The sequence below is a fragment of the Pelophylax lessonae genome (genome assembly GCF_965119305.1).
Source record: "Pelophylax lessonae genome assembly, chromosome: 4".
Taxonomy (NCBI): domain Eukaryota; kingdom Metazoa; phylum Chordata; class Amphibia; order Anura; family Ranidae; genus Pelophylax; species Pelophylax lessonae.
Window position 1 is genome coordinate 285,857,025 of NC_138771.1, and position 19,522 is coordinate 285,876,546.

The 19,522-nt window shown below is 39.3% G+C and overlaps 1 protein-coding gene across 1 annotated transcript in view; it reads left to right on the top strand.

The window, feature by feature from the left end:
• The window catches only part of SLC6A15 (solute carrier family 6 member 15), a 113,595-nt gene that overhangs the window by 76,953 nt on the left and 17,120 nt on the right, over positions 1-19,522 (top strand). Inside the window, exons 7-10 of the mRNA XM_082256980.1 lie at positions 13,241-13,482; positions 13,568-13,760; positions 16,256-16,448; positions 18,297-18,456. Coding sequence (XP_082113106.1) covers positions 13,241-13,482; positions 13,568-13,760; positions 16,256-16,448; positions 18,297-18,456 — 788 coding nt within the window. The remainder of the gene's footprint in view (positions 1-13,240; positions 13,483-13,567; positions 13,761-16,255; positions 16,449-18,296; positions 18,457-19,522) is intronic.

The window sequence follows — 19,522 nt, forward strand, 5'->3', positions numbered from 1 at the left end:
CCACGCAGACACGGGCAGAACATGAAAACTCCAGGCAGCTAGTTCTGTGGTTTGGGATTCGTATTGATGACCCTAGTGCTGGACAATACAACAAAGTTGTCTGGGAAAAGAGCAAAGCTCTATGGCAGGGAGTCCTTAAGAGATATAAAAATCCAAGGCAGGATTTAGCTCCTCAGATTCAACCTGTAACCTAACTGACAACTTTGGGTAAACATATTTTTTATTGAGAAAAAAAAAAAAATCAAAGTTTATTGACCCACGCAAATCAATTAAATCATTTAGTGTGTCTGATGATGAAGTCTGGGTCTTTTCTATAGACAGCTGACATGACTGCTGAACTCTTCGCTCAGCTATAATATAGATTGATGGTGTTATGTTATTTCTACTACTGTAAAGGTAAAGTTATCCGAGAGGTGCATATAATGCCATCTTGTGTTGTAAATTAGAATTGCATGTCTGCCTTGCATGGCCGCAGAATAATTTACATCTAACCATTCGTGGATTGCTATCTGTATACATTTTTATGTTTCCGTTAAAAATCTTTGCACACAATTTAAAACTGGAATAACACATTGGGGTAAATTTACTTAAGGCAAATAGACTGTGCAAGAGCATTTGCACTAATTTTCGCAAGAGCTTAGAAAATGTGGTATAGCTCTGCTGATTTCCATCATCCAATCAATCATGTGCAATAAAAAAATGCTTTTTGTTATTTTCCTTTCCCCTGATTGTGTATTCTTTACAAAGTGAAGCTTTACCACGTTACATTTTTCTAAGTAAAATTAGTTCAACTGCACTTGCAAAATGAATAGTCTATTTGCCTTTAGTGAATCAACCCTGCTGAGTTACTCAGCAATGCTAATATGTGTGCAGATGTATATGAAAAGAATTTTGGTGGCCCAAAAGAAACTGCGCAAAATTGGTGATATTCGATACTAAATTAATCAATCAAATTGTCATAAATTAATTAAATATATAAGAGGAATTGCTTCCATAGTGCAAGCTGCAATAAAAACGTATAAAACGCATAAATGTGAAAAGAGTGGAATAAATTGCGCTCAACACTTAACACAACCAAAAAGTGCTTGTGTGCATAAATATGTGAATAAATGATTATAAATAAATAAATATATACAAAATCCTAAATGTGAAAGGTCCTTGGTAAATAAATATCAACAGTCTTTAAAGTGCCCAGTGCAATACAGATCTCTCAGCAATGACTGAAAATCACTCCAACTTCAAGTGAGGGACCTCCACCTTAAGAAACTTTTCTCCACCCAGTGCTCGGGGTAAATACTTCTTACCAAAGCTGATGGACCCCTTAATTACAGGGGGTCTAAAACAGCGTAGATGGTCCACAAATGCCTCCAAGCTATCCTTCAGGTCCCTTGATATAAGACTCAGCTCGCATAAGGAACTCCAAGTATTTCAGGATATTTTTGTGGGGAGAAAGATAAGGAAACTCCGATAGTGTAGTATGTTCTGGTAATTAGGGTTTATTAATGAAATTGCACTTACTCAAAACATTAGAATCAAACGCCTTCATGCAGTAAATGCAGCATGGGTTCGGTGTACGGGACGCTCCTAAGCTTCTGCGTATCACCAACCCGGAACTCCACGGTCTCACGTTCCCGACGCACGTTTCGTCAGACGCGCTGACGTCATCAGGGGATCATGTGACCGTACGTTTCCATTCACAATAAATAGAGGTATCTAGCTGACAACATCCAATCGCTGGCCGGCGGTTTCAGAACCGCCCATTCCTTTCGGGATGCTAGGTTCACTCCCATGCCCGGAAGTGCTCCGCGGCCATTTCTTATTTGGGCAAATCGCCAGTGATTTACTATAACAAGCCCGAATAGACAATCGGCAGTATTATACTAATACAAAAAAGGAAAAAAGGGAGGGTCCGATTGCCATACTAAAGATTGAAGGAATAATTAGATGCCAATCAATGTATAACAAATTAAGGCGATGGGATGCTGTTTACAATAAATGAATGTTGTATATAGATATAATACCCTCAATGCGATATTTTAATACCATACTACATAGACTATATTTTAATAAAATCTTAAAAAATATTAAATAATAATAAATAAAATTTATTGGTTTAAACATATCCCTAAAAATATTAATGTGTAGTAAAAATTCATTAAAAATTATTAAAAAATATATTTTATTCATATTAATATTAATATTGGTATGGAAAGATAAAGTGCACTATATATTCCTATAATTTGTGAAATTGCTCAAAGGTATGTTTTTACAAGTATTTTATAAAGTATTTTAAAATTACATTTTTTAAAAATTGGAAATATAACAATTTAGGTCGATGTCAATATTCATACCTGACGGCTGTAAAGTCTGCATTTTGTAGATCCATTGGGTCTCATTCATTGAGATCTTTTTAGTCATGTTTCCCCCTCTCCAATGGCGATCTACTCTGTCAATACCACAAAAGGTCATCTGAGATGGATCCTTATTGTGATATAGACGGAAATGGTTGGAAAGGCTATGCTTGGGAAAGCCTCTCCTAACATTTCCTACATGCTCATTGATCCGGATAGAAAGCTCTCGTGTGGTCCTGCCTATATATTGTAATCCACATGGACAACTTATCAAGTAAGTCACATGTGTAGATCTGCATGAAATGAGCTTTTTGATTGCAAATTGTTGTCCTGTGACTTTCGACTGGAAACTGGTAATTTTCCTAGGGTTTTTTCTTGTCATAAGGCAGGCATTGCACCTACCACAAGGAAAAAAACCCTTTACATCCAGAAAGGTCGGTTTGTTTTTTGGGGGGTCAGGTATATTTGGTGCCAGCATATGTCTCAAATTTGGGGCCTTCCTGTAAATAAAATGCGGTCTTTCAGGGAGGACTTTATTCAGAGTTTTGTCTTTCAATAAAATCGACCAGTGCTTACGCACAATTGCTTCAACCTGTTTATAATTCCTGCTAAAATCTGTTAAAAACGCTAATTCCCCTTTTGTCTCTGCTTCCTTCTTTTTAGTTTTCAGTAACTCACTCCTAGGCATCCGATGTACCTGGTCTCTAATTTTAGTAACCTCTTCTTGTTTGTAGCCCTTTTCTACAAATCTTTGTGTCAATAAATTAGATTGGGCTAAAAAGTCTTCATCATTTTTACAGTTTCGCTTGATGCGCATGTATTGTCCTTTTGGGATGGCACCCAGCCATTTGGGATGGTGACAACTGCGGGTAGGGATATAACTATTTCTATCTGTTTCTTTGAAGAAACTCTTTGTAGCGATAGAACAACCCTGTTTCACCAGTGTTAGGTCTAAGAAGTTTACAGATACTTTGTCCCATGTGGCTGTGAATACAAGGCCGTACTGATTCCTATTCATGTCATCAAGGAATATTTTTAGAGATTCCTCTGACCCATTCCATACTAACAGTAAATCGTCAATGAATCTTTTGTATAGAATGAGTGACGGGTTCAGATTGGCAAAGACTTCTTTCTCTTCCCATTGCCCAAGAAGGATATTTGCCACACTAGGGGCATATTTAGCGCCCATTGCCACGCCTCTAATTTGGTTATAATAACCTCCATCATGCCAAAAATAATTATTTTCCATGGCTAGGCTTAGGGCATCACAAATAAACTTTTTTTGTTGAGGTTTTATGTTGGTTTTAGTGTTTAGGGCAGCTATAGTAGTGTTAAGTACATCATCCTGCTTCAAGCTGGTGTACAGGGATTCGATATCAACTGTTACCAAGAAAGTGTTTGGCTGTACTTCTACTTGCTCCAATAGGTTGATCAAGTGTTTACTGTCTTTCAAATGAGAAGGATAAAGTGGTACAATCGGTTGCAAAAAATGGTCCACATATTCCCCTATCCGGGAAAAAATCGATTCGATGCCACTAATAATAGGCCTCCCAGGGGGCTTAGTCTTGTTTTTGTGGACCTTTGGCAACTGGTAAATTGTGGGTAAGCGTGGTGCTTTGGGCACAAGATACTGTGCCTCTTTTTTGGTTAGTATACCTTTTTCTTTAGCCTTTTTCACAATTTTCTCAAGTTTTGATTTTAGACTCTGGGTGGGGTTGGTTCTCAACTTTTGATAGGTGACTTGGTCACCCACTAGTCTGTCCAGTTCTAGTTTGTAATCACTTTTGTTGAGAACTACTATTCCCCCCCCTTTGTCTGCTCCTCGTATGACTATGTCTTTACGGTCCTCTAGTTCCTTGAGGCCCTTTTCTAATTCTTTTTTGGTGTAGTGGTGTTTTAATTTAATTTTCCGCACATCATCTTCTACCATACTTTTAAAAACTTCCAAACAATGGTTGGAAGCTTTGGGAGGATTAAAAACAGAACGATTTTTCAATCCACTGTCCTGATAATCAGCATTATTAGAGGTAGGGTTAAACGGTTTTTCTAAAAAATGTTTTTTAATTTTAAGCTTCCTGACATATTTTTCAATATCTATAAAGGTGTTGAACTTGTCAACACTTTTGTCAGGGGCAAATTTAAGACCAAGTTCCAGTATTTTTAATTCGTCAGAAGTGAACTGGGCATTACTGAGATTGAAGATCCCAGCCCCTAGGACTCTCTTTTCCTTTTGTTTCTTTCGTCCACCTCTGCACCCTCTCCTCTGTTTTCCGTTCTTTCGTTTGGTGGAGGATTTCTTTGGGGTGTCATTTCCTGTTGATAATGGGGATAAGTATCCCCTCCCCATTGCTGCCAATGGTTCTCTTTCTGCCAGTAATTCCCTTGGTTCCATTGTTGTTGTTGGGGTCTCCAATTCTGTGAACCCCTCCCTCGTTGCCAAGGCTGGCCTCTCCCACCTCCTCTGTGTCCCCGCCAGGTTCCATTCGGGTGGTTGGAGCCTCTTCCCCTCCCTCTTTGACCCGGGGCGCCACCTCGCCCCCTCCCCCGAAAACCCTTCTGTTGATTTTCTGGGGTATAGGCCAGAGGGGAGTAGCTGTTATACGTGGGTACATTGTACTGGGAGGTGTTAAAATATTGTGGTCTATTGTTTCTATTTCCAGTATATTCATTCCTACCATTATCATCAAAGTTTGGAGTCCCCCCAGTGGGAGTGAAATTAGGATCTATGAATCTCTCAATTCCCATCTCTCTCACTGCCGGGGACTGTGTAGGGATATTATTAATGTTTGTGGCATTTGGTCCCAATGGAATATCCTGCCATTTGTACACTTTAGACTCTTTGTAGTCCAATAAATCTCTTTGGTATTTATTAATCTTTTTGTTTCGGGTGTCCTTATCTATTTTCTCTAAAAATTTCTGGGTTAATATAATTTTTTCTTTAAAATCAGCATTATCTTTATAAGGTTCTAGAGTGGTTTTTAACTCACTAATTTTTTCCTCCAGCTTAGTCATTTTCGCCTTCCTTCGCGATATAATAAGACTAAGTAGTCTGGATTCGCTGTGGTTAAAAAAATTAAACCATTCTTTATCTAGGTCGGGATCTGCCAGACCATCATTGGGACCTAGATCCCAACGTAACCTTCTTGGCGTTATTTTCATTTTTATGTACTGTTCTAAGGTGGCCAAGTCCCACCATACACGGATTTTCTTTTCAAGTACATTTTTGAGAGTTTTAACACTCTGCTCCATGTCTTTTGAAACAGTACTTTGTGCTGAAAAAATATCTGCTGTGGTCCTATCTTTCATGAAATCAAATATATCCATTGCTGCAGGATCAACACAAATGTGCAAAATAAATGAAAAGAATTTTGGTGGCCCAAAAGAAACTGCGCAAAATTGGTGATATTCGATACTAAATTAATCAATCAAATTGTCATAAATTAATTAAATATATAAGAGGAATTGCTTCCATAGTGCAAGCTGCAATAAAAACGTATAAAACGCATAAATGTGAAAAGAGTGGAATAAATTGCGCTCAACACTTAACACAACCAAAAAGTGCTTGTGTGCATAAATATGTGAATAAATGATTATAAATAAATAAATATATACAAAATCCTAAATGTGAAAGGTCCTTGGTAAATAAATATCAACAGTCTTTAAAGTGCCCAGTGCAATACAGATCTCTCAGCAATGACTGAAAATCACTCCAACTTCAAGTGAGGGACCTCCACCTTAAGAAACTTTTCTCCACCCAGTGCTCGGGGTAAATACTTCTTACCAAAGCTGATGGACCCCTTAATTACAGGGGGTCTAAAACAGCGTAGATGGTCCACAAATGCCTCCAAGCTATCCTTCAGGTCCCTTGATATAAGACTCAGCTCGCATAAGGAACTCCAAGTATTTCAGGATATTTTTGTGGGGAGAAAGATAAGGAAACTCTTTTAATATTTAATATTTTTTAAGATTTTATTAAAATATAGTCTATGTAGTATGGTATTAAAATATCGCATTGAGGGTATTATATCTATATACAACATTCATTTATTGTAAACAGCATCCCATCGCCTTAATTTGTTATACATTGATTGGCATCTAATTATTCCTTCAATCTTTAGTATGGCAATCGGACCCTCCCTTTTTTCCTTTTTTGTATTAGTATAATACTGCCGATTGTCTATTCGGGCTTGTTATAGTAAATCACTGGCGATTTGCCCAAATAAGAAATGGCCGCGGAGCACTTCCGGGCATGGGAGTGAACCTAGCATCCCGAAAGGAATGGGCGGTTCTGAAACCGCCGGCCAGCGATTGGATGTTGTCAGCTAGATACCTCTATTTATTGTGAATGGAAACGTACGGTCACATGATCCCCTGATGACGTCAGCGCGTCTGACGAAACGTGCGTCGGGAACGTGAGACCGTGGAGTTCCGGGTTGGTGATACGCAGAAGCTTAGGAGCGTCCCGTACACCGAACCCATGCTGCATTTACTGCATGAAGGCGTTTGATTCTAATGTTTTGAGTAAGTGCAATTTCATTAATAAACCCTAATTACCAGAACATACTACACTATCGGAGTTTCCTTATCTTTCTCCCCACAAAAATATCCTGAAATACTTGGAGTTCCTTATGCGAGCTGAGTCTTATATCAAGGGACCTGAAGGATAGCTTGGAGGCATTTGTGGACCATCTACGCTGTTTTAGACCCCCTGTAATTAAGGGGTCCATCAGCTTTGGTAAGAAGTATTTACCCCGAGCACTGGGTGGAGAAAAGTTTCTTAAGGTGGAGGTCCCTCACTTGAAGTTGGAGTGATTTTCAGTCATTGCTGAGAGATCTGTATTGCACTGGGCACTTTAAAGACTGTTGATATTTATTTACCAAGGACCTTTCACATTTAGGATTTTGTATATATTTATTTATTTATAATCATTTATTCACATATTTATGCACACAAGCACTTTTTGGTTGTGTTAAGTGTTGAGCGCAATTTATTCCACTCTTTTCACATTTATGCGTTTTATACGTTTTTATTGCAGCTTGCACTATGGAAGCAATTCCTCTTATATATTTAATTAATTTATGACAATTTGATTGATTAATTTAGTATCGAATATCACCAATTTTGCGCAGTTTCTTTTGGGCCACCAAAATTCTTTTCATTTATTTTGCACATTTGTGTTGATCCTGCAGCAATGGATATATTTGATTTCATGAAAGATAGGACCACAGCAGATATTTTTTCAGCACAAAGTACTGTTTCAAAAGACATGGAGCAGAGTGTTAAAACTCTCAAAAATGTACTTGAAAAGAAAATCCGTGTATGGTGGGACTTGGCCACCTTAGAACAGTACATAAAAATGAAAATAACGCCAAGAAGGTTACGTTGGGATCTAGGTCCCAATGATGGTCTGGCAGATCCCGACCTAGATAAAGAATGGTTTAATTTTTTTAACCACAGCGAATCCAGACTACTTAGTCTTATTATATCGCGAAGGAAGGCGAAAATGACTAAGCTGGAGGAAAAAATTAGTGAGTTAAAAACCACTCTAGAACCTTATAAAGATAATGCTGATTTTAAAGAAAAAATTATATTAACCCAGAAATTTTTAGAGAAAATAGATAAGGACACCCGAAACAAAAAGATTAATAAATACCAAAGAGATTTATTGGACTACAAAGAGTCTAAAGTGTACAAATGGCAGGATATTCCATTGGGACCAAATGCCACAAACATTAATAATATCCCTACACAGTCCCCGGCAGTGAGAGAGATGGGAATTGAGAGATTCATAGATCCTAATTTCACTCCCACTGGGGGGACTCCAAACTTTGATGATAATGGTAGGAATGAATATACTGGAAATAGAAACAATAGACCACAATATTTTAACACCTCCCAGTACAATGTACCCACGTATAACAGCTACTCCCCTCTGGCCTATACCCCAGAAAATCAACAGAAGGGTTTTCGGGGGAGGGGGCGAGGTGGCGCCCCGGGTCAAAGAGGGAGGGGAAGAGGCTCCAACCACCCGAATGGAACCTGGCGGGGACACAGAGGAGGTGGGAGAGGCCAGCCTTGGCAACGAGGGAGGGGTTCACAGAATTGGAGACCCCAACAACAACAATGGAACCAAGGGAATTACTGGCAGAAAGAGAACCATTGGCAGCAATGGGGAGGGGATACTTATCCCCATTATCAACAGGAAATGACACCCCAAAGAAATCCTCCACCAAACGAAAGAACGGAAAACAGAGGAGAGGGTGCAGAGGTGGACGAAAGAAACAAAAGGAAAAGAGAGTCCTAGGGGCTGGGATCTTCAATCTCAGTAATGCCCAGTTCACTTCTGACGAATTAAAAATACTGGAACTTGGTCTTAAATTTGCCCCTGACAAAAGTGTTGACAAGTTCAACACCTTTATAGATATTGAAAAATATGTCAGGAAGCTTAAAATTAAAAAACATTTTTTAGAAAAACCGTTTAACCCTACCTCTAATAATGCTGATTATCAGGACAGTGGATTGAAAAATCGTTCTGTTTTTAATCCTCCCAAAGCTTCCAACCATTGTTTGGAAGTTTTTAAAAGTATGGTAGAAGATGATGTGCGGAAAATTAAATTAAAACACCACTACACCAAAAAAGAATTAGAAAAGGGCCTCAAGGAACTAGAGGACCGTAAAGACATAGTCATACGAGGAGCAGACAAAGGGGGGGGAATAGTAGTTCTCAACAAAAGTGATTACAAACTAGAACTGGACAGACTAGTGGGTGACCAAGTCACCTATCAAAAGTTGAGAACCAACCCCACCCAGAGTCTAAAATCAAAACTTGAGAAAATTGTGAAAAAGGCTAAAGAAAAAGGTATACTAACCAAAAAAGAGGCACAGTATCTTGTGCCCAAAGCACCACGCTTACCCACAATTTACCAGTTGCCAAAGGTCCACAAAAACAAGACTAAGCCCCCTGGGAGGCCTATTATTAGTGGCATCGAATCGATTTTTTCCCGGATAGGGGAATATGTGGACCATTTTTTGCAACCGATTGTACCACTTTATCCTTCTCATTTGAAAGACAGTAAACACTTGATCAACCTATTGGAGCAAGTAGAAGTACAGCCAAACACTTTCTTGGTAACAGTTGATATCGAATCCCTGTACACCAGCTTGAAGCAGGATGATGTACTTAACACTACTATAGCTGCCCTAAACACTAAAACCAACATAAAACCTCAACAAAAAAAGTTTATTTGTGATGCCCTAAGCCTAGCCATGGAAAATAATTATTTTTGGCATGATGGAGGTTATTATAACCAAATTAGAGGCGTGGCAATGGGCGCTAAATATGCCCCTAGTGTGGCAAATATCCTTCTTGGGCAATGGGAAGAGAAAGAAGTCTTTGCCAATCTGAACCCGTCACTCATTCTATACAAAAGATTCATTGACGATTTACTGTTAGTATGGAATGGGTCAGAGGAATCTCTAAAAATATTCCTTGATGACATGAATAGGAATCAGTACGGCCTTGTATTCACAGCCACATGGGACAAAGTATCTGTAAACTTCTTAGACCTAACACTGGTGAAACAGGGTTGTTCTATCGCTACAAAGAGTTTCTTCAAAGAAACAGATAGAAATAGTTATATCCCTACCCGCAGTTGTCACCATCCCAAATGGCTGGGTGCCATCCCAAAAGGACAATACATGCGCATCAAGCGAAACTGTAAAAATGATGAAGACTTTTTAGCCCAATCTAATTTATTGACACAAAGATTTGTAGAAAAGGGCTACAAACAAGAAGAGGTTACTAAAATTAGAGACCAGGTACATCGGATGCCTAGGAGTGAGTTACTGAAAACTAAAAAGAAGGAAGCAGAGACAAAAGGGGAATTAGCGTTTTTAACAGATTTTAGCAGGAATTATAAACAGGTTGAAGCAATTGTGCGTAAGCACTGGTCGATTTTATTGAAAGACAAAACTCTGAATAAAGTCCTCCCTGAAAGACCGCATTTTATTTACAGGAAGGCCCCAAATTTGAGACATATGCTGGCACCAAATATACCTGACCCCCCAAAAAACAAACCGACCTTTCTGGATGTAAAGGGTTTTTTTCCTTGTGGTAGGTGCAATGCCTGCCTTATGACAAGAAAAAACCCTAGGAAAATTACCAGTTTCCAGTCGAAAGTCACAGGACAACAATTTGCAATCAAAAAGCTCATTTCATGCAGATCTACACATGTGACTTACTTGATAAGTTGTCCATGTGGATTACAATATATAGGCAGGACCACACGAGAGCTTTCTATCCGGATCAATGAGCATGTAGGAAATGTTAGGAGAGGCTTTCCCAAGCATAGCCTTTCCAACCATTTCCGTCTATATCACAATAAGGATCCATCTCAGATGACCTTTTGTGGTATTGACAGAGTAGATCGCCATTGGAGAGGGGGAAACATGACTAAAAAGATCTCAATGAATGAGACCCAATGGATCTACAAAATGCAGACTTTACAGCCGTCAGGTATGAATATTGACATCGACCTAAATTGTTATATTTCCAATTTTTAAAAAATGTAATTTTAAAATACTTTATAAAATACTTGTAAAAACATACCTTTGAGCAATTTCACAAATTATAGGAATATATAGTGCACTTTATCTTTCCATACCAATATTAATATTAATATGAATAAAATATATTTTTTAATAATTTTTAATGAATTTTTACTACACATTAATATTTTTAGGGATATGTTTAAACCAATAAATTTTATTTATTATTATTTAATATTTTTTAAGATTTTATTAAAATATAGTCTATGTAGTATGGTATTAAAATATCGCATTGAGGGTATTATATCTATATACAACATTCATTTATTGTAAACAGCATCCCATCGCCTTAATTTGTTATACATTGATTGGCATCTAATTATTCCTTCAATCTTTAGTATGGCAATCGGACCCTCCCTTTTTTCCTTTTTTGTATTAGTATAATACTGCCGATTGTCTATTCGGGCTTGTTATAGTAAATCACTGGCGATTTGCCCAAATAAGAAATGGCCGCGGAGCACTTCCGGGCATGGGAGTGAACCTAGCATCCCGAAAGGAATGGGCGGTTCTGAAACCGCCGGCCAGCGATTGGATGTTGTCAGCTAGATACCTCTATTTATTGTGAATGGAAACGTACGGTCACATGATCCCCTGATGACGTCAGCGCGTCTGACGAAACGTGCGTCGGGAACGTGAGACCGTGGAGTTCCGGGTTGGTGATACGCAGAAGCTTAGGAGCGTCCCGTACACCGAACCCATGCTGCATTTACTGCATGAAGGCGTTTGATTCTAATGTTTTGAGTAAGTGCAATTTCATTAATAAACCCTAATTACCAGAACATACTACACTATCGGAGTTTCCTTATCTTTCTCCCCACAAAAATATCCTGAAATACTTGGAGTTCCTTATGCGAGCTGAGTCTTATATCAAGGGACCTGAAGGATAGCTTGGAGGCATTTGTGGACCATCTACGCTGTTTTAGACCCCCTGTAATTAAGGGGTCCATCAGCTTTGGTAAGAAGTATTTACCCCGAGCACTGGGTGGAGAAAAGTTTCTTAAGGTGGAGGTCCCTCACTTGAAGTTGGAGTGATTTTCAGTCATTGCTGAGAGATCTGTATTGCACTGGGCACTTTAAAGACTGTTGATATTTATTTACCAAGGACCTTTCACATTTAGGATTTTGTATATATTTATTTATTTATAATCATTTATTCACATATTTATGCACACAAGCACTTTTTGGTTGTGTTAAGTGTTGAGCGCAATTTATTCCACTCTTTTCACATGTGTGCAGATGTGCTTAAATGGTTCTTAAAGCGGTAGTATACTCCGCTTTTTAACTTTTACCTACAGGTAAGTCTATAATAAGGATTACCTGTAGGTAAAATGAATATCTCCTAATCCTTCATGGTTTAGGAGATATTCACTCTGCATGCAGCCACTGACACCAGTGGCGCATGCGCTCTGAAGGTCCGGCGTATCTTTCCGGACCTTCAGAGCTCCTTGCCGGAAAGTGAACTGCTGCATGCATGCGCGGGAGTGATGTAGTCGCGGCTACGGCCACTCACAGCACCGGAGCCGACAGATCCGGAAGAGACGCCGAGGGAACATGTCTGCTCCCACAGCGGTGTCCGGGCGACCGTGTTGCGGCTTCATTCTAGGGTAAGTATTTCATAATGTGCTAGTATGCAATGCATACTAGCACATTATGCCATTGTCCTGCAGGTTTTTTTTTTTTTTTTGGGGGGGGGATACAACCGCTTTAATTACAATTAAAATGTAAAATACAGTTACTAGAAAACCTATTTCATAAATACCATGTTTAACCAGATTTAGCTTCAATTCCAGGTCTGCAGTTAGCTCTTATGATTCCTTATGTGTTGGACATTTTCTTACAGACCTTTGTAGGGCTATCAGATAGTAGAGTGAAAATGTATATCTTGTACCAGTAAGCTGAGTATGCTATGAGTGTAAATACATGTCTTGAAGACATTGGGTAACTGGGAGTTAAAAACCATCCATGGTTGTGTACGATCAAGCTTTTTTAGGATTAAATTTGTATTTATTAATTTTTAATTATTAAATTACTCAACAGCTTTTACATTACAATACTTAGGGCTAATTGTAAATATGTCAAATTATGTTAGTCTTTATTAATAAAAGGGCTAGCTCAGTCTGGGGAGTGTACAATCGTTGATAGTAAATATAATCAAACATGGTGGCCCTTCTAGTCAATGTCAGAGCTGTCAGATTGACAGTTCAGATCTGCACTATCAATATTCTTAATGTAATAAATACAGCTAACATTTTATTATTGCATTTATTATGTCTGATTTCAGCTTGAAATAATGCTGGAGCCAAAGGTTTGGAGAGAAGCTGCGACACAGGTGTTTTTTGCTCTGGGACTTGGATTCGGTGGGGTCATCGCCTTCTCCAGCTACAACAAGCGAGACAACAACTGTCATTTTGATGCTGTTCTGGTTTCACTTATCAACTTTTTCACTTCGGTTTTAGCAACATTGGTCGTTTTTGCTGTATTAGGATTTAAAGCAAACATTATGAATGAGAGCTGCATTACAGAGTAAGATTCCCAGTTCTTAGCTATTTTAATGGTAACATGCATATATCATTGTTAAAACTCTCCCTTGGGTACTTTCTTACTGCAGAAATTCTGGGAAGGTGGTCAGACTTTTGGAAGCTGGAAATCTCAGCTGGGATGTCATACCTCACCATGTTAATTTCTCAAGAATCACAGTTCAAGATTACCAGCTAGTTTATGACATCATTAAAAAGGTTAAGGAAGAAGAATTTAATGGCCTTGGATTGGCTGCTTGTCAGATAGAAGATGAATTAGACAAGGTAAGACTTGTTCAAGCCATCATTTATAACATTTCTGTGTTTTTTTTTTCATGTATTATGTGTTTATTCCTTAACCACTTAAGCCCCGGAAGATTTTACCCCCTTCCTGACCAGGGGGTATTTTGCGATTCGGCACTGCTTGACTTTAACGGACAATTGCGCAGTCGTGCGATGCTGTACCTAAACTAATTTGATGTCCTTTTTTCCCACAAACAGAGCTTTCTTTTGGTGGTATTTGATCACCTGTGCGATTTTTTGATCATGCGCTATAAACAAAAAAAGAGCGTCAATTTTGCAAAAATAACAATATTTTTCACATTTTTTTATATGAAATTCCCCCCCCCCAAAAAAGTAAAAATCTAAATTTTTTAACATTTTCAGCCAATTTGCTTTATGCTACATGTGTTTGGTAAAAAAAAAATCGATCGCAAAAAGCGTATTTTGATTGGTTTGCGCAAAAGTTATCACGTTTACTAACAAAGGGAAAGATTTTTGTAATTTTTGTTGTTTATTTTTTTAACGCGTAATGGCGGCGATCTGCAATTTTTTTTGTGGTACTGCGACATTGCGGCGGACAGATCGGACCCTTGACTGACATTTTTGACACTTTTGGGGTTACCAGTGACATTTCTACAGTAATCAGTGCTATAAATATGCACTGTTAATGTAAAATTACACTGGCAGTGAAGGGGTTAACTTTATTTGAGAGGGAGGGGCTGTGTGTGTTCCTAGGGGCATGATTCTAACTGTGATTGGCTGTGGCTTGAGGTGTAGGAACAATGATCAATGGTCCTACATAGTAGAACCGTATGATCATTGTTTCTACACAGGGGAGAATGACAGGCGGCTTGTTTACACTAGCCACCTGCCTTTCTCCCTCTCCCCCGACGATCAACGAGTGACCGGCGGACATCGGGTCCGCCGGTCACACGCGCGGGGGGGGGTTCGTGACCGCGCGGGAGCAGGAGCGCGCCTCCAGCGGCGCGCACTCGCTCCCCAGAGCCTCACAGGCTAGGGACGTAGACCTACGTCGCTCTGCCTGTGAGGGGCTGGCTGCCGCAGTAAATATACTGTGCGCAGTCGGCAAGTGGTTAATCATTAAGGCTGCATTCACACCTTGGCGTTTTGAATTTGCAGGCAGACTTGCCACGATTCAGCCCTCAATTTCAAAACGCCCAGGTGTGAATGACAAATCACAGAACGCACATGTGGGATGCCATTAATTTGAATGGTGCCTAATATCGTGGTGCAGTTCTGCCACAAATGTTGTGCGATAAATCACGCTGCAATTGCAGCAAACCACATAGTGTGAAGCATGTCGCCCAAAAGAAGTTCCTGAACTTTTTTCAAACACTCACTGTATGTTGCAGGTTGCAGTGTCCTCCTAGAGTTTGACAGGTATATAACCTCAGGATATGGTGCCCACAGTGGCAATAAAAAGTATGTAAGCCTTTGGAAATAAAGTGGAGCTCCACCCAAAAGGAGAAGCTATGTTTGTCTGCCTCCCCCAACCCCCACCCCCCACCCCTCCAGTGCGACATTTGGCACCATTTGGGGGTGAGGGGGGAGCGGGTATCTGGTTTTGACAGGTACCCGCTCTCAATTCTGGCTTAGTTTGCCGCTGCCAACTCCTCCTTTCCCCATTCATAGACTGCAGCATGCTTTGGACATGCACAGTAGGGAACTGGCTGTGAAGCCGCAAGGCTTCACTGCCAGTTTCCCTTATTTCAATTGGAAGCACCCGATTGAAAAATCGGCTCGGGTAAGGACACTGCTGGATTCCTGGACAGGTAAGTGTCCTAATATTAGGTGCAGTATTTGTAGCTGCTGACTTTACATTTTTTCTGAAGGAGCCTCGAGCTCCTCTTTAACCGGTTTTATTAATCAAAGTAGCTCTAAACCCCACCTCCAGACTCATTTCATTAATTTGACCCCAGGTGTGCAAACTACTGACTCCAATTAACTTTCATTGAAGTAATTATTCTCTCTGTTATCAGCTTAACATTGTGTTCGTCTATTGTTGCGACTTAACTGAAGATAAGATAATATTGTATGGCAAATTACTGCAGAAAACAAGTTAATTTAAAAGGGGTTCACAGGTTCACATACATTTTCTTGCCACTTTATATACCTATTGCTTCTAATTAGTTACAGTGTTTAAGCTTTGTGTGAGCGCTACAGAGATTGTTTTGGCATTTCTGCTGTACAAGAGTTTGCAAAAGGCTGATACCAGGTTGAAATCGAGTTCTTACACCAACAATTTTTAAAAATACACATAATAATTTTAAGCGTACTAATCATGTTTATGAACTTTTCATGAGAACATTTTCATGAAATAAAATTACAAAGTTAAGATGAGTTTGACACATTTGAATACTGTATGTACTCATATACTTAGCAAATGTGGATTATTGGAAGAATACTTGACTTTTGGCAACATAACTTGAGAATTACACGTTAACATATTCCATGTTAATACTTTCTTCTCTCTACAGTCTGTCCAAGGGACTGGTTTGGCTTTCATTGCATTTACGGAAGCTATGACACATTTTCCAGCATCACCGTTTTGGTCAGTGATGTTTTTCCTCATGTTAGTAAACTTGGGTCTTGGTAGTATGTTTGGAACAATTGAAGGAATTACAACTCCCATAGTGGACACATTTAAAATAAGAAAGGAGCCTCTCACTGGTAAGTTCACCTTCATTTGTGTGAGTGTGTGTAAGTGGTTTACTACTAAACACATGTATGTCAAAATGCATACACTTAAGATGTTATTAAAATCCCTGCTTACATACCTATTATCCATTATTTAGGCTTCATACACACATATACCACAATTCACTGTCATGCTGGGGCTGTCCTCTGTCAGAATTATAGTTTTTGTTCAGCAAAAACATTTTTTTTTATTTGCATAGAGCGGGGAAAAGGAGGGAAGTGGGCTCCATTAGGGAGATTTACCCTTACTTTCATGATGACAGCATTTTGTCAAGAGAGTGACAGAAAATCTCAAACCGCATCAGTAGAGTCCGGGAAATCTAGAGTCCCTGTCTGTGTCCCTTTTGCAGTTCCTGTCTAGTGTGACAGTTAATAGGGGGAATTTATCTAACACAGTCTTTTTCAACCAAAGTGCCCAAGCACTCTGAGGTGCCTTCCAGTGTTTTCAGAGGTGCCTTGGCAAAATACCTAGAAATTGCCCAAAACATTTTATACAAGCCAGTGGGTGGATCAAGCCTGCCTTTTAGTTATGTTAAGCCACAGGTTTTCATTGTGCAACATTACAACCTTCCAGCGGCGAGTGTCCTAACAACCAATGATGTCATTGGTTGATAAGGAGGATGTCGGGCACCTGCACAGCATCCTTGATTGCCCAACCCCTGCCCTTATCCTTCAGCACCAGGGTCATATTAGCTGAGTGAGGGAGAGAAACCAAGGTAGAAGAGAAACATTGGAATACTGATCAGTAACAGTGTGCAAAGGTGCATTTGCTTTGGAAGAATAAATCACCGCTAATGTTGGGTGTCCTACGCATGTGAATGTTTCTACATTATACAACAATATTTGTTTCATTTTTAAAACTTAGAATGGGATTCCTCGAGATTGTGTGGAATTTTAAAGGGTGCCTTGACTGAAAAAAGGTTGAGAAAAATTGATCTAACAAACTTCTTAATAACAGTAAAAATCCAAAATGATTTCAAATCCTTCCCAAAATATGTCCAAAATGTAAAAAAAAAAAGTTTTTGTTGGACATACAATTTATTGCGGACTAAAGATTCTGGCTGTACTTGATACTGAACTCTAATACATTTAATCACTGTCCAGAAGAGAGATGAATGGAAGAAGTTTAGTCCTGTGGGGCAAACTGCACTCAAATCTTCCAAGCTCCCGCCATTGATAAGATATTATCAGTGCTATCCTTTGGTACTTACACAAACACTACAGAATTATTTGCAATTATCACACTATTGGTAATATGATTGCAATTACTACCCAGATAGCAAGAATAACTTGCCACAAATTTGTGGCAGTGTTTAATTGTAAGTCTGTATGCTTGCTGCACATTTTTATTGGCACAAGTTCTAGTTGACACTTTTCCAATTTGTAGCAAATTTGCGTGGCAAGTCTCTAGCAAGAGCAAAGTTGCAGTGCTGAGTCTACAGCAAGAGTTCTGCAAGTTCCAGTGACCCCGTGGTGGGACGACTATTGCATAACATAACTGGACCAGAACTTGCAGCAGACTTGCAGAATGTTTGCAAAGAAAGTTGATCTGGAGTTATGCAAGCAGAGTTACTGCAATTGTGCAACAAACTTGTGAAGTCTGGCAAGTCCAGCAATACCTTAGCAAGTCATTTTTAAACTTGCAGCACAATTGCTTACTATCTGGGTATGTATCCAACTCTCATACACCTTGGGTTTAACATTCAAGATACCACTAAACTACAAACAGTGGGATTCATATAGTCCAACACCAGGTAGATTTGATGTTTCTTGTCATACTTATCAAGATTTTAATGCTTATGCTTTTTTGTCTTCCTTAAGTTGGATGTTGCCTGCTTGCATTCTGCATTGGCCTCCTCTTTGTGCAGCGGTCAGGAAACTACTTTGTTACTATGTTTGATGATTACTCTGCTACTTTGCCCCTTCTTGTTGTGGTCATCTTGGAGAATATCACTATTTCCTGGATATATGGAATTGACAAGTAAGTGTTGAAATCTTTTGACTAGCAGTATGTTTTCTTAACTTTGTTATATTCAATTGTTCCTGCTAATACTGCTGATCTATGAAATAGCAACCTTTGTTCGGAGTTTTATGGATCAGAAGTCATCTAGTAGACCTGGAAAAAAATAGAAGAACACAGTGGCTAAGTGTTTAGAACTTCCGCCTAGCAGCAGTAGAGTTGTTCGCTTGAATCCCAACCATCACACTCCTGTCTGGAGTTTTCATGCTCTCCCTGTGCCTCTGTGGGTTTCCTTCAGGAGCTTTGGTTTCCTCCCACATGCCAAAGACATGGTGATAGGTTAATCCGCTCCTGTCTAGATTGGCCCTAATATGTGTATGTATGAATGTGAGCTAATGACCTTAGATTGTAAGCTCCTTGAGGGCAGAGACTGATGTGAATATACAATATATATATATATATATATATATATATATATATATATATATATAGAAGGCCAGTATGTTGGCCTGAATTTATGGGAGGAGCCTGGGGGAGGGGGTTATTTAAGCAGCCCACTCACCTGTGTTCCTTGTCGGTTCCAGTGCACGATACTACATGTCACTAGTCCGACTCTCCCCCGCTCACTTCGTGTTCGTGAGTTTGTGCATTCGATTATAAGTGTGTTGCGGCTTCTCAGTTTGTGGTCTTCGTCGGCGGTTCTCGCTCGCTGTTGCAGGTAGTATTCGTACCTTTTTAGTTTCATATGCATTGTTACGATTCATTATGTTTCCTATCTCGCATCCCTTTCATACTTAGCTGCCCCGGAGTTGTTGTCGGTCGTGTCCCGACATCATTTGGCACAGGCGTAGTAGATTCGTTGGCTCCCTCTGCCTTACTTGTTGTCACATCCACAATCATACAATTCGTTCGTAAATCCAAGGCTCCGAGCCACTGTTGGTCGTTAAATAATAAATTGTGATAATCAGCGCAAACCATAAAAAAACTGGATAATTGTATACACAAGGCTGCAAACAATCAGTGCTAAACACAAAACACCAGTGATAAATCTATAATAAATATTGCTGCGCCAAGTGAGAGAATAAAA